Below are 15685 nucleotides of genomic sequence, written 5' to 3' on the forward strand. Positions count from 1 at the left end.
GTCAAGGAAGTGCCTTTTGCAGGTCTGGTGTAAATCTGTTCAGTATTTCCTGAGAAAATAGCATTTAAAAGCATATCAATATCTATACGCGCGCACCCTGCCATGCGCGAGCGCAATTCTGATTGGTTGTTAGAGGTCGGTAAACATTCAAATCGGTCGAAACCAGGAAGTGTCGGCCGCCATTTTGTCTCTCGCAGTCTGAGGGGGTGAAAAAAAAAAAAAAAAAAAAAAAGGTGGAGAACGTGAAAAGGGGGCAGAGTGGACAGTTCCTGACCCCCTAGCTTTGGTCAAGGGGTCACAGAAGGACCCCCAAGGGAGAAAAAAATCAAATTTTTTTTTTTTTAAATCGCGAGGTGCGCGCACCCTGCGCGCACGGCACGCACTGCGAACCGTGGGTGCTTGGTGCGCGGAGCGCCCATAGCGCGCGCACGGTGCGCGAAGCGCACCGAGCGCGCACCTCGCGATTTTTTTTTTTTTTTTTTAAATTTCACGGTGCGCGCACGGTGAAAAACCTGAAAAAAAAAAATTATAAATACATAACTTAGCATTTAAAAAACCGTACAAATTAACTGAAAAAAAAACCATAGGTTTCACACACGTTATAGTTACGAATTGGCATTTAAAAACCTTGCAAATTCACTTAAAAAACCATAGGTTTCACACATGTTATAGTTAGCTGTACATTTCACTCATAAAAAAACCTATGAAATTCCCCCGTTATAATTACTGTAGGCAACTATAACTCACGCGACCGCAATCCTCTGCTGATGACGTCAGATATTACATCACTGATGACATATGTGTCTTTATGAAAAATAAATATTTGTAATATATGTATAGCTAAAGATTAATGGAAGAAGACATGGGTAAATAAGTGTCTAAATACAGTGATGTAATATCTGACGTCATCAGCAGAGGATTGCAGTCGCATGAGTTATAGTTGCCTACAGTAACTATAACGGGGGAATTTCATAGGTTTTTTACGAGTGAAATGTCCAGCTAACTATAACATGTGTGAAACCTATGGTTTGTTAAGTGAATATATATATATTTACTGAGAAAAACAAAGGTTAATGTAACACTATAGTTAGGTAAAAATGTTAGTTTAAAGCAGTGTTGTAATTTTAGATGTCTTATTGCTGTTATTAATAAGGTGGTAGCATATATCATGAGTGATAAAATATGTGAGGTCATAAGCAGTGCATGACAAGGTCATACATTTTTTCAGGAAATTTCCGATATTTTTTTTAATGAAAAGTTAGATATTGTTACCATACCCAACTATAACTTCACTTTAACCTTTGGTTTTTTTTCCAGTGAAATTGTAGGTTTTTTTTGTTTTTAACAAAAAGGGATATTTTCTTACCATACGTACCTACACCAACCCCTGCAGGTGGCTACCCCCCCACTGAGCATGCTCTTTGGTCAAGTGCAGGGTGGGTTGACTGCAGGACCTGGGCTGTAGCAGGCTCTGCGCTCAACCCCATGCGGACAGCCACCATCCTACCGGCCACGCACAGTCTTTGGATGTGCACAGCGTGAGTTAGCCGCAGGACCAACCGTCCATACATAACCAACCTACCACAGATGCTCACACCATCCTTTTTTTAATGGTTTTTACGATCCTGCTGAACTCTCATGGGAGTAAGCATGGCCCTTTGCACCTTTGAGGCACTCACAGGAGCAGGTGAGCCCTGGGGCATTGTGGCCACCCCCAAAAATATTTGTAATACATTTGGCCCCGGGGTGGGGGTTCTTCGTGGGCCCCTCCTCCCCACACACAAGTTCCGGGGGTCTACCCTGCCACTTATGTTTTATTTTTTTACGTTTTTACTTTTGGGACATGGGATCAGCATTCCTGTGTTAATTGTGTTTTCAAATGGCGGAATTACTGAATGAATTTACACCAAATCGCAAAAATGCACACTTCATAGGTAAAGATCTAGATTTCTGCCAAATTTGGTGTAACTCCATTCAGCTATTTGGGCTGTAGAGCGGTTCAAAAATCTCTATGGGAACTGAATGGGGAAATAGTGTTTTGGGACTTTTTTTATGCCCCCGCTTGAGGGATCAACCCAAAATGTCCAAGGTGAATGAAACGTCTTTATCACACACATATTTGCTGATATTGTTGAAATCTTACTTTGGACGTGTGTATTTATGTATACATGTATTTACTGGAAAAAACAAATGTTAATGTAACGTTAAAGTTAGTTAGGTGAATTTGTTAATCATGCCATTTACATTTTGAAATACAAAAACACAGAAATTCACCAGTTATAGATAGCAGCACTAACTATAACTTGTGCTCCCGCCATGCACTGCTCATGATCTCACATATGACATCACTCATGATATCATTTATGACAGCACTGATGACATCCCTTAAAGTAATAGGCTCTAGGGGCGGGCTCCACTGGTCCTTTAGTGCCTTATGGAGGGTGAAACACTACTTCCCCTTCTCATTTTGTAATGTTTCATTCCTGGGGGTAGGCTCCCTGGGGCTTTTAGAGGCTCAGGGAAGTGACTGTGTGCCCCCCCTCCCTATATAAAGGAATCTTGGCACTGTGGGTGGGCTCCCTGGGGCCTCTCCATGCTCGGGGAGGGGGCCCCCCTCTCACCACACAAACTATTTTCAGCCCTGGGGGTGGGATCTCCAGAGTCTCTGCATGCTCGGGATGGGGGGCCATGCAGCTCCTCTCCATGAAATCAGCCCTAGAGGTAGGCTCCACAGGGTATAAGGTATTTAAATGCGGGTTGGCGCAATTACAGGGTTTTTTCTGACTTTTGTGGGATTGCAGCATTTTTTGCCATTTTCGGTTTCTTTTTAGGCCCGGGGGTGGGGGGGTGGGCTTTGTCAGGGTATTCCCTACCTCTTCCCCCATGTATTTTTTTTGTAACTTCAGAACAGGAGACTAAATCCCATAGTCCTGTAGTGGCTGCCAGCAACTTTTTCTCATGTTGCTGGCAGGTAATCAGAGCACTTGCTCTCACAGGATCCTGAACCTGCCAGTAGCGAGATGGCCCAAGGGAAATAAAGCTCTCTGGGCCAATCAGACTTTCTAATTTTAAATCGGTGCTCGTGCAACAGGCTCTTGAGACTCTCGTAGACCAAACTGCCAAAATATATCATTTCTTTTTAACTTAAATTGAACTGAACAGATTTACACCAAATCACAATCTGCGGACCAATATCTAGCTTCCCGCCAAATTTGGTTTCATTCCATTCAGCGGTTTTTGCTGTAGCCCGTCTTAAAGAAGTCCATTGAAAATGCAGGAAGATTTTGCATTTTGGGAACCCTCTTTTTTCTCGGACCCTGGTTGACGGATCACCTTAAAACTCTCCAGGAAGGAGCTGATGTGAATTAACTTTTTTTGGGAAAGATTTGTGAAGATTCCTCAAACAGGGTCAAAGTTATTAGCAAATCAAAAACATTCTTTCTATCGAAAAGCAGACGTAACTATAGCTAACTGGTGGCAACCACCGCAAGGTAATATTTACATAGAGATATCTACACACACAGCCAGACAAACATTTTAAGCAATCAGCACTACTTTACAAGGACAGACAGTTTGATAAATCAATATGTATGGCAAAGAGCATTGTGTGTTTTTTATCCAGTGTTAGCTACTAACACAAACAGCAGTGGTATTGCTGGGGCACGGGAGGTGGGGCTCTGGCAGGACAAAAAGAAAAGGGGCGGGTCCCATCTGGCCCCCCTCTACAGACGCTACTAGCATTGGGCAAAGGGCCTCTCTCACCCTCTGTTCACATACAGATTCTCTGAAAATGTATTTTATGATAAATAGTTGGGTTCAGGTGCTTTTATTCAGGTATGATGAGGTGTCTGTTGGATTTCAACAGGAAATTTAACCTACATACAGACAAAAACGCTTTTCACTCACTGTTTTGAAAGTCTTCAACAATGTTGGTTATTTTACAAAATAATGTTTTTTCTCTCACTTAGTACCCCTACCAATCCGTATTCCTCTCTTTCCATTGCCCCTTTAGCCCCTCTCATGGGCCCTGCTTTTTGTATAATCAGGGGTCAAAGTGGCAGAATGTTCCAAATATGCTTAAAAGTGGAAACACAAGCCATTTGTCTCCAAGCCATGCAGTCTCTGTCATCAGCACTTCTTCTCCATTCTTCCACAAGAGCAGTTCAAACATGAGTGGCAAAAGTATCCAAATTATTTTGGCTCTACCATATTTGCCACATAACACCTCATCTGCTGCAAAATCTGACGATTTTAACAAAAAAATTGTATCTCAAACGAATCAAAAGTTACAAAAAAATCTGACTTGTTTTGCTGCGCAGTGGTATGCCCTTGGCAAAGGTTTACTGGTCATCTTTCTTACTGCTGCATTTATTTGTATGTTACTCTGAAATTAATGAGGCAAAATATTTGAAGAGACTGTTAGTACATGTAAAAATGTCAAAATAATAAAGTATCAGAAAATGTACCACATTACGCTGCAGCCTTTTTTTACTGCATAATTTAGTTGACACTGCAACATCATTTTGTCCTCCATTGCTGAATATTTCCAGTGGCCCCAAAGCAGGCAGCAAATGTTAAAAGTGCTGGTGCAAGAAGCAAAGACACTGAAGTTTGCAAACTTAGTTTGGTGTGCATGCAAATCCTACATTGCAGATCCCTGGTGAGTTGCACAACTACTGCTGAGAGAAGGGTCCTGTGAACTCAGTATTAGAGTCACTGTTGCTCTAGGGTGTGCTGCTTTGTAGGCCTCCCGCAAGACTGGAGGTGAACTTCAATATGGATTGTGGTGGACAGACCTTCAAGGTTAATCCACACTTGCCATCGCTAGGGTCTACATGCTGATGCTAAGACACCAGGGCTTCAAAGGTCTATCATGGGAATGTGCTCCCTCAGGAGAGTGGTCTGGTCATGAAGGCTGAAACTGGTTCCCCAGTTCCAAATTGAGCATCTCTGGCCATAGTGCCACATCCTCTCCCCACTGAACACCACACTACCTCAGAGAGAGAAACTCGCAGTGTCTTCAGCTACAACCCAATTATGCCCCGCTATAAACACCTGGATGCAACTCAATTCAAATTATGCACTAGACAAGAATGATATGCTAACATCTTGGAAAGTGCAAATACTCATAGGGCATGCAAGAATAAGTAAACTATGAGAAATATAAGCAAGAACAACATGGTTACATTAACGCTTTTATGCTCATTATTCAAAAATCAATGAGTGTTACACATTTTATAAACTAAAATAAGGAAAACAGCTAATAAGGATCACATTAAATGTTTTCCACTTTAGCATCAACCAGGTAGTGCAGTACCTCCAGGAAAGATGCACGTCCCCACTCGGGGAAAACAGTGCTGTTCAAAGAAAGACGAGAAAACGAAAGTAGCGCTTCACTGGCAAACGCTGTAAAGTGGCGCTAATGTGTTTAGGTGCAAATAAAACCAATCTGGCCACTTTACAACAGTCTCTGTCTTGCTTTATTTAGTTAGTTATCTTTCGTATTCTGACCTTTTTTTTTTCTCTTCGGCACAAGGCTGCACTTTGATATAGAAAGATATCAGAAAAAGACATTCACAGGGGAATTAAATGAATGAAGGAAATGAGAGTAAGAGCATTTTCCTGAAGTCACGGTTTCCAGCAGGTGAGGAAGAGCGAGACAGAAAGACGGGATAAAAGAGTAGGAGGTAAAGGACTGCCCACCCCGACCGTCCCCAAACGGCCGAGCCTTATCTATTGGCCTTCGCTATTTCTGCTGTCGTGAGACGCATTTGTAAAAAAAATTGTTGGGGCATGTCGTGCCCTACCAATCCCGTCCACTTCGGCCACTGCGTATAATGTATTTACATCAGTGCTTTACATGGGCCGGTACTCACCGGCACTTCTTAGATTTATCACTCTGAGTACTGGCACTTCTCTACTGCCGAGGAGTCTACCAGTACTCATGAAAGAGTAGGCTCATTGGATGCGAGTGCTGGTGAGCAGGATTGGAACGTGTCTTTGGCAGCCAAGGTGCTGCTTCAGTAGCCCCGATCTGAGCCCAGCTGAGCTATTCAGCAGGCCTCATTTGAATAATGTCCGGGTGCTCACCATCTGTCTTCCTCGCCACATGATTAACAAAGTGAGCATCAGCTCCACACCAGAACGCGCCAAAGCAAAAGTTGGCCTCCCATGACTCCCATCCCTTCCCAACACGGCCGACCCCCAACTACCCCTGACCTCTATAAGTGGAGGGCCGGCCCAAACCTCAGCCTGTGAACTACCAAGCAGAAATATGAAGCTGACAGCAACACAGGGAGGGAGGGATGGAAACTCATGTGGCGAGGAAGACTATACTTTGAGTAATGAAGATTAACGGTAAGAACCGGGGCATTACCTCCTCATAAGTCTTCCTCGCCACATGATTAACGAAGTGAGCACATACCAAAGCCAAGTGGCTTCATGGAAACTCACAAGAAACCAATGGATGCCAAAGAAGCATGGCAAACTCAACAACCACAGACGAGTGGAAGAAACCACCCAAGAGAAAGGCAACCACGAGCAGTAAGAACCAGCCCGGGACAGAGAGACCCCGGGAAGGCCGAAAACCAAGCCTCGAGACCCATAGGGCCGCCAGAAAACCGCCCAAACCAATGACCGAGGGAGGATAGAGAAGGCATGGAACCAGACCTTACAGTGCCAAACGCAACAAACAAACTGGCACCACAACAGGAAGAGGCAGGCTGGCCCAAACACAGCAAGACTGCCCGACGGACAGGCAAAAGTGAGAGGGAAGCAGAATCCCCAGACTCCGGAACAGAAGGAAAAGAGGGCAACACCACCCCAGAGCCATCAAGATGCCACAGCAGCCAAAAGACGCAGTCCGACCGAAACACAGCAACACTGCACATCGGACCACGAACACCGAGAGAACAGAAACCACCCCAAATCCAATGACCGGAGGGACAGAGGGAAACAAACCCAAACAGGCCCGGCAGACAACAGAGGGAACCAAGGGCAGAATCCGAGGAACCAGACACAACCAAAGTGGACTGGCAGGAGCCGCAAGAACGGAGGAGAGCGCAGAAAGGAACCCAGCACCCCAACAGACTTGCAGAAATGAAGGACAACAAAACACCACCAACACAGTGAAAAACAGGCAGGCCATGGACACCAGCGGGCCAAAAGGACCCCCCAGAAGGGAGCAAAAGAACCCAGGAAGGCACAAGAAACCAGCCCCCGGAAGCCACAGGAACCCAAAGCAACCCGGCCACCAACGGAACCAAAGCGGCAAACAGCGGAAACCCAGCAAGGCCGCCCAAGAAGCCCGAAAAACAGAAGGAACCAGGCCCAAGGCCAAGCCACCAGAAAGGAAAGTGAAGGCCCAACACAGGGTTATCATGCACAAGGAAGCAGAGAGCACCCAGCAGCAAGGAGAACGCTGCATGAAAAGAGTGCAACATCCCTGCGCAGGGGCCAAGCAAACCATCCCAGTACGATCCACTTGTAGGATACGAGCTGCCGAAGCGAGCACCCAAGCGGCCACCCAGCCAGCTGCCTGAGAGCCGACAAGAAAGGGAGTGTACAGGAAGGCAAGGCCACCGGCAGAAACACACCAATGTTGAGAGGGATAGAAGAGCTGGGCGAAACGAGCCCAAAGCCATGCCAACACCACTAGGGAGCAACCCCGAGCCAGCAGGCACAAGCACACCAGAGCCAGGGCCAGAGAAGATGAGGAAGCACAATCCCCAGAGGAAGCGGAGGGCCCCGCAGTGGAGAAGGAAGAAATCCCAGCACCCCCGGACAACTAACAACCCCAGCAGGTGAAACCAAGGGAGAAGAACCCAGGTGAGCACCACCAACAGAACAAATGCCCCGCCCAGGCCAAACAAGCCCAGAACCCATGGAAGCAGAGGGAACAGAGGCAAAGCGCAAAGCCGGGAGCCCGGACGAGCAAGCAAACAGAGCCTCCTCTGGGGGCTTAAATCTCGCCCGTAACATAGGAACCCGGCTGCCCAGAGGAAGATGGAAGCCACGGACAAGCCAAAGAAACGACAAACAGAAGCCAGACGAGGGACCTGTCAGCAGGGGGACCAACCGACCCTGCACAGACCCGGGAACCCAAGCACGCCCCCCAGTCCCACAGGACGGCAAAGGCTGCAACCACCCGGGAAGGGAACCCCAGATAGTCAGACCGCACCCGCAGACAGGATGGGAAGGGAGCCGCCTGCCCGGAGACACAACCACCGGCAAAACGGAACCGTGGGACAAGGAGACCACCGGGAACAAGAGAAGGGACACCCATGTGGGAACAGGTGAGGATGAGTATGAACCGGAACCCATGACGGCCCAGTGGCACTGAGACCCCCCGGACAGGAAGAACCCCCTAGAGAAAAACAATGCCAAGCACCGCCTGACAATAAGGCACAACAACCCAACACGAATGCCAGAGGAGCAGAGGATAAACCAAGGGGGAGCGCCTGGAATCGGGAGGGTACGCCACCACACTTGAAACCAGACAAAGAGGAACGGGCACAAGGAGGTAGGCAATTGGCCTACAGCAGCTGGGATTCCCAGGCGGCCTCCCATCCAGGTACTAACCAGGCCCAACCCTGCCTAAATTCTGAGATCAGACGAGACCAGGTGCTTACAAGGTGATATGGCCAGAAGCCGAAACAGGATAGGGAAATTCCAAGACCCCATCAGCAAACAGGAACCGGACGAACAGGCCCCGCTGGAGAAGAACCAGAGAGACCGCCAAAAGGGACCCCGCAAGCACAGGCAAATACGTACCCCGTAGGAGAGGCGACCCAGCAGTCACCACCAAAATGCGGAAGACCAACCAACGAGCTCCAGACATGAGCAGGGGAACCCAACAACTGAAAACAGGTGACCAAAGGACGGCACGGCAGGAGGCAGGACTCACGTAACCGAGAAAGAGACCACCCAGGATGGGAGGAGAGGCAGCAGAAGGCTCCCAACAGAGTCCCAACAGCCAGAAGCCGAGGTGAAGCACGACGTGGAGGGGGGTGCAGAAGCTGCCAGCCGAGCCAGGGAGTAGGAGGAGAAAGGGGCGCCACGGTCAAGCACCGCCTAAACACATACCACAATGGGATAAAATGACCACCTCAGCAGAAGGAGAATCCAAGAGACCTACCATTGAGCTATAGCTCATATGAAAGTGGCCCCGGTCAAGAAAGGGAAAGTCCCCCCCAGGAGCAGAAGCAAAAGCCCACACGGCGACCACAGAAGCCACCCAGGGAAGGATGGATGCAGACAAGGAGACAAAATGTGTGAGCGCATGCGCAGTGACCTCAAGATTGTTGGCAACACCTTGGCACTCCACGGAGCCCCGCTATGCACACTACGCCCAAGGCAAATGTATCCATTGTATCAGGCAGCGGGAAGAGACAACTAAAAGTGGTGCCAACCACAATGATAAGCAAATACCATAAAAGCAATGGGGCTTACCCGCTATAGTCGGGAACAATCCTAAACCCACCCTGGCATGGGAGTCAAGTGGGTACTCGGTCCAATGCAGCTGTCATAGAGAGGACAGTGAAGAGAAGGAAGAAAAGAATCCCTAGTAAACGAGACAGAGGGGGGTCATTGGTAATGCACAAATGGAGTCCATGTTAAAATATGTGCATAAAACTCACTTCTTGCATAGCAGCGTAAAGACAAAGATCTTGTTATCGATGTATCCACAGTATTGCTGCAAAACATACTGGACAGGAGAAGAGAAATCCAAACATATGATGAAGCCACCAGTATATGTCAGTTAGAGATCTAAAACAATACATGCTGAGGATATTGCCGCAGCTAAGGTACATGGCAACCAGGAAGCAAGTCTCTACAAATTACCCACCGAATGTACTGGAACGTTGTCACAACACATCGGACCAGAACAGCACAGCACTTAAAGGAGCGTGTCTGTCCAATAGTGCTGCTCCCCATACCCCAAAATAACCGACTAGCTAGAAATGCCAGCAGTCCTGGATCAACCAAGAAAAGTAAAGGGAAACCGGCATAACCGTGCACGACCAGCGGAGGGAAAAAAAGAGTGCCGCCACCCGCACAGGCAGAAGACAAAAGCGATGCGAGGAAAACTGCTGCACTAGAAAGCACCCAGCCACGCGGGAAATCGGACAAGCCCCCCGCCCCTGGACCGCCAGAAATGCGACCACATGCGGCACCCGACTCGTAGGACATCACGCTCGAAACCCCCGCTGGAGAGGCCAGAGGACCGTCGACACCGCCTACGCAGCCCCAAGCCCGGTCAGAAGAGGCCGGAAGGAGAAAGCCCGCGCAGAGAAGTGCTCATGTCCCAGGCGACCAGCAAGTAAGCTCATGGGCTCCGAGGAGCTTGGAAAAATAAACAAGCATTGGCATAACCAATAGGTCTCGCTTTTGGGACCTTAGAAGTATTTAGGTATGCAGCACAATATCCCTGGTGCAACAACATCAACTGTTGCATGGCTAAACACTTATAAGGTCCCAAAAGCGAGACCTATTGGCTATGCCAATGCTTGTTTTTTATAGTTGTATGAGGGAAATTTCAGCTTAGTAATCCATGAATGCTCAGCAATTCAATGGTGATAAAACTAAAATTTTGTGCAATCCTTGAGAGAGCTTCCTTCTGGTGTTCAGCCAATATTGGGAACTTTGGCATTTGGGCGAATGAAGATCTGCCACTAATAAGTAAAGTAAATAAGGTGTCATCCTCTTGCTTCTCCATATTGAGTGATACAAAAAATTCTACCACTTCTTCCAGCTCAGACGCGACCTCGGTAGTACAGTTCACCATCTTAAGTAAGCTAGACTATTGTTTCGCACTTTTTTTAGGTTCTCCAGATTATATTTTGAAGCAGCATTATAGAATTCAAACTGCTGCTGCCAGATTAGCATTACAATGTCCAAGTCACTCCTCTGCATCGGAGGCCTTAAGACACTGCATTGGTTGCCTCTTTCAACAAGCAGGAAGTGGGATAAGGGAGGGGGTGGCAAATGGTGTGCACTTTCGCGGCCGCTTTGATGTTCTCAGTGGCCGCGCGGCTCACTGAGAACATCAAAGCGGCCGCGAAATGATCACGCAGGCTGCCAAATGGTGCGCGCGCCCGGCGCACATGCACTGTAGTTGGCGGCCTGAAAGCACTAGTTTGCACTTTCAAATCCCCCGTTTACAAAAGCTCTCGCGAGAGCAGCGCTAAAGCGCTGGCTCAGCCGAGACCTAAAAAGGGAAGCGGAGCCCTTGCAGCGAGGCCCCTCGCGGGCACCGCAACTGCAGACCAGGAAAAAGGGGCATGGCCAGGGCACATGGAACGGGCCGCCTGGCCCCCCTGCCCAACACCCAGGCCAAAAGCCCCAACCAAGCCCCGCAATAGGCACCTTCCTCGCAGGGGACTGTCCCCCCTCCAGCGTAGGGTACCGGAGCCTCTGGGAAAGCCGCCCTGCTCGCTTCCAACCTGAGACTGGGAGTGGGGAAACAGATACAGGAAGAGCAGGAAAACAAACCCCAGAACAAAGGAACAACCGATGGGGAGCCCCTGCACAAACAATGATCCCATTCACATTGTTTTACATGGAGGGGGGGTGACCACCCCGCTCGCCCCCCTGTAAACCCTAGGCCCGCTAAGGCAGAGCCTAACCGGCCCTGACAGGATACCGGGGGAAGGAAGGGGGGGGGATGGTCCTAGATCCCAAGGGTCCGCTAGAGCAGAACCACCAACCACGGACCCATGTTCCAGCTACAGCAGGAACCACTTACCTGAAACACGCACTGGAGAATCTGCAGCGCAGAACCAAAAAAACAGGCTGAGGGTTGAGACGGCCTTCCTCTTATGGAGGTATGGAGTGGTAGGGGTCGGCCATGTTGGGAAGTGATGGGAGGCATGGGAGGCTAACTTTTGCTTTGGAGGGTTCTGGTGTGGAGCTGAAGCTCACTTCGTTAATCATGTGGCGAGGAAGACTTACGAGGAGGTAATGGATACGTTTGGAGATGGATGGATAGGTTTGGATAAGAAGGGTGGACAGACGGAGTGGTGAAAGTTGAATGATGGATGAAAGATTGAATAGACGACAGAATGTAAAGATTAAATGGTGGAAATCAGCAGGTAAATGGTAGGATGAAAGGATAGATCGATGGAAGAGACAAGAGATATCTTTTGGGGAGGTCATGATGATTTGATTGATTTGCGTGGTGCCATAAGAGCTTTGGTTCCAAGTGGGGGTATTTTCAGTGTCTTCCTACTCACATGCTCAAAAATATATAGCATTGTGGCAAACAACATAAATTAACAGTATGGCATTAAGGTGCAACTATTGCAAAAAAATAAAAGAAATGTTAACATATTATGGCATTTCTCTTTCATTTTGTGTAATGAGTTAACCTGCTTTGTTTATATAAACCCATCTCTCATGTGTTTTGGTATGTGCTGCAACTATTATCGAAGTCATTAAGTATCATCATGTTTTGCCCTTAGCCCCGCCCTCTCCCTCATTTTAATGAGTACCTGCACTGTTTTTTTTCCCTTTCAAAGCACTGATTTACATTATATGCCTTGGGCAGTTGTTGGATAATGGGACGGTCCCCCCACGCCCCTGGCCACTCCCGCATGGAAACTTGAATACTCTGGGGAGTCCCATCCTCCGTATCGGTTCACTAATGACAATCAATAACTCCTACCCAAGAACCCGCCTGACACTCAACCTTTATGCATGAAAAAGGAAGAGGGGCTCACCTGCAACAAGGCCTGGATTAAGGTCTTTCCACGGAGCTGCAAGATGTTCCCGACGAGTGGCAAGGGAGTGGGGCCAGGGGGCAGACGAAGAGACTGCCCCCTTAGCTTCTGCCGCCAGGCCAGCAAGCAAGTCAAACCACACAGAAGAAGGAGAGTTGCTGCTACCCCCAGCAGCTCCATTGCGCTTCTTTAGTTCACCCGTCCAGAAACAGCCGAGCTTTGGGAAAGAAACTAGCGTGCCAATCAAAGTTCACCTGGCGAGAGACTGCTCTGTTTTTAAATCAACCGCACCTCCGCAAACGTGAAACAAACACGGAAGAAAAATGCCCAAACTAAGTTGAACCCACACAACAACGACATCTGCATACACAATTTGACACTCCATGTAAAAAAAAAATTGGGTGCTCTTTATTGTTCTCTCCCCTTACTCTCTTTTCCCAGTACACTGATTTGCCCTCGTTAATGTTGCCATCATCTTTTCTGCCCTCTTCTTTGGCAGCGTAAGGACTTGTAAGCTCGATTACTGGAAGGTATATGCTTTGGGGTGATTGGTGATATCTCAGGTGTCACTACGGAGCGTTTTGTGGGACGTTTCAAATGGTATGTTTCTCTGTAACTAATTCTGCAATCGAGATCACGTTATCGATGCACAGACGATAGGACAAACAGCTCGTTAAAATTGGGCATTGCAAGTTACATTTTGCAAAGATCTCTTCAATTTAGATGCATTAGCCTTCGGAACTATCTCCCTCGAATAATGACCTACAGGTTAAATATGCATTTCTGGAGGATGTCAATTTACCAAAAGTCCTTTCGGTTACACAAGGATTGGGCGGTTTTTACCCAGCATACATTTTCACTAAGATTATTCGAACCTGTAACTTTCAAGTTACAAATAAAACTCTGCTGTATGCCTAGCAACCCATTGATATATCTCTCTTGCTCAAATAAATGTGGTCTCTCCTTGTATTGAGATCTGCGGTTTGGTTTGCCAGTTCAAAGCGGGATAGAGGTGGACCAGGGAAGCTAGCTTCGGGTGGGAGGGACATGGGGGGGGGGGGGGGGTGCAGCCCCCCTAAAAAATTAATTCTTTAGTAAATCGTTGGGTATGGTGATGTGTCTGTTGGATTTCATCTGAGGTTTTCACTTACTCGTAGACAAAAACGCACACACACTTGCCCGCATGTCTCTTTTGAAGATCTTGCACAATGATGGTTAGTTTGAAAAATATTGTTTATGCATATATCAGGCCTAGCTCAGAGTGGTTTCCTTCCTGATGCACTGCCCCTCAAGCCCCACTCATGCCCTGCTTCTCATTTAATGTATTTTCACAAGATACACCAGCGTGATTGTAGGGGAATCTGAAGTTCATCCTTACTGACCACCCTAAGCTCCTGAGAATGACACAAGAACAAGCACTGGCAAAGATGATTGGTCGGCACCAAGCAAGGAGCGGGACACATGTTGACACTGGCATAGTTCTCCTGGGCTCATTTGTTCTCTAGTAATTTTAGTACAAATCGTACATTTTGGCAAAAGGACAATTTCGAGATGCACATTTTTTCATTAAAATGATTTTGTTTCTGTGTACTACTGTTCATGACATAGGATTGAATTTTCTTTTCACTAATCATGCGTTATAAAAAGCTTAGATAATGTTAGAAGCAGCATAGTTTGTTAAATATTATGTAAATATAACATAGAAAGGGAAGGAGAGATGCGCATGAATCGCGTAAATGGTAAGCAAAAGCAATGTTATTTCGGAATTGAGATGTTATACAATAGCATTTTTACTTTTTTTTTTAGTAAAACAGTTATTTAAAAAGGCTGTATGGCAAGCACACCTTATTAATTTGAGCTGTAGCATATGCTGAGGTAGATTTAAAAAGATGTTAATAAAGTCAGTAAGTAGTACGCAAGCCGCAGAAGCGAGACTTGGCAGAGTTATACATGACGTCTGAAGGATTCATCCTTACCTTTAGAAGCACTGATCTGTTAGGAATGCTTGGAGACAAGGCAACCACCAATCACAATTTGCCAGTAGTCTCCCGTTTGATCCTCGAGCACTCATGTGGCAACATCTCATATTAATGATATCATGGTACAGATAACATGTTGCGCCACGAAGTGCAGCACGCCAAGTTGCTGCACTGGGTTGCCTGGGGACAAGGATCTTCTAATAGTCATATCTACTGAGATATGGTGCTCCTGCTCCCTTCCCTAGAGCTGGTGAACAAAAAGACTGCCAAGTGCCACCCACGCACCTTTGCACCGTAGAGAGTAAGTGTGGGTTTGATGTCTAGCATACATTTTCTACTGAAAAGATAAACTACCTGTACAAAATACTATGCATAGACAAACTTTAACATGTTCCAACATTATATGTGTGCTTTACAGCACAGATCTAATGTGTGAATGTCACGAGAAATAGAAACATTCCTCCTTGCTTTTGCCTGCATTGGTGCAAAGTCACTTTTACTAGATAGGGCCTTACGTCAAAAAGCATGGGCGGTAGCATGGGAATGCCGATGTAACCCCCCTTGATGCGACCGTTGATGCAAAGTTTTGGTGCCTGCCAAGCAGGGGAGTCACTCCTTGACTCCAAGGGAGATTCTTCAGTCTTCCAAAGGTAGAGAAATGTCGAAGGTCCAGGATTCTTCTTCAGAGCGTCGTCCAGGGATATCTAGTGTGCAATGGCAAGGGTTCCCTAACTTATACTAATAGAAAGGGAGGGACTAGCTCTATGACCCCTCTCATGGGAGGGTCAGGTGAGTGGGTGGCTACACCCACTTAACTTTGTCCAGTTTCGCACCAGAGCAGGGGCTGGGAGCCCCTGAACCGGTTTGAGCTGGTATATACACAGTGGAGCCTACTGCTCCCCCAGTGCAGGACTTCAAAGCACTCTAGGAGTGCACCCACCCAGCCCCAATACACTAAACCCTGTCTGGAAGGTGGTTACACCTCCC

The 15685-nt window shown here is 47.3% G+C and overlaps 1 protein-coding gene and 1 pseudogene across 1 annotated transcript in view; both read right to left on the minus strand.

The window, feature by feature from the left end:
- The window catches only part of LOC146798073 (cytochrome P450 2G1-like), a 998619-nt gene that overhangs the window by 347414 nt on the left and 635520 nt on the right, over positions 1 to 15685 (minus strand). The window contains exon 11 of the mRNA XM_085625291.1: positions 12720 to 12819. Within this exon, the coding sequence (XP_085481417.1) occupies positions 12720 to 12819 (100 nt within the window). The remainder of the gene's footprint in view (positions 1 to 12719; positions 12820 to 15685) is intronic.
- LOC146798075 (5S ribosomal RNA) lies at positions 8532 to 8650 on the minus strand (annotated as a pseudogene).

Source organism: Triturus cristatus, chromosome 9 (assembly GCF_964204655.1).
Source record: "Triturus cristatus chromosome 9, aTriCri1.1, whole genome shotgun sequence".
Classification (NCBI taxonomy): Eukaryota; Metazoa; Chordata; class Amphibia; order Caudata; family Salamandridae; genus Triturus; species Triturus cristatus.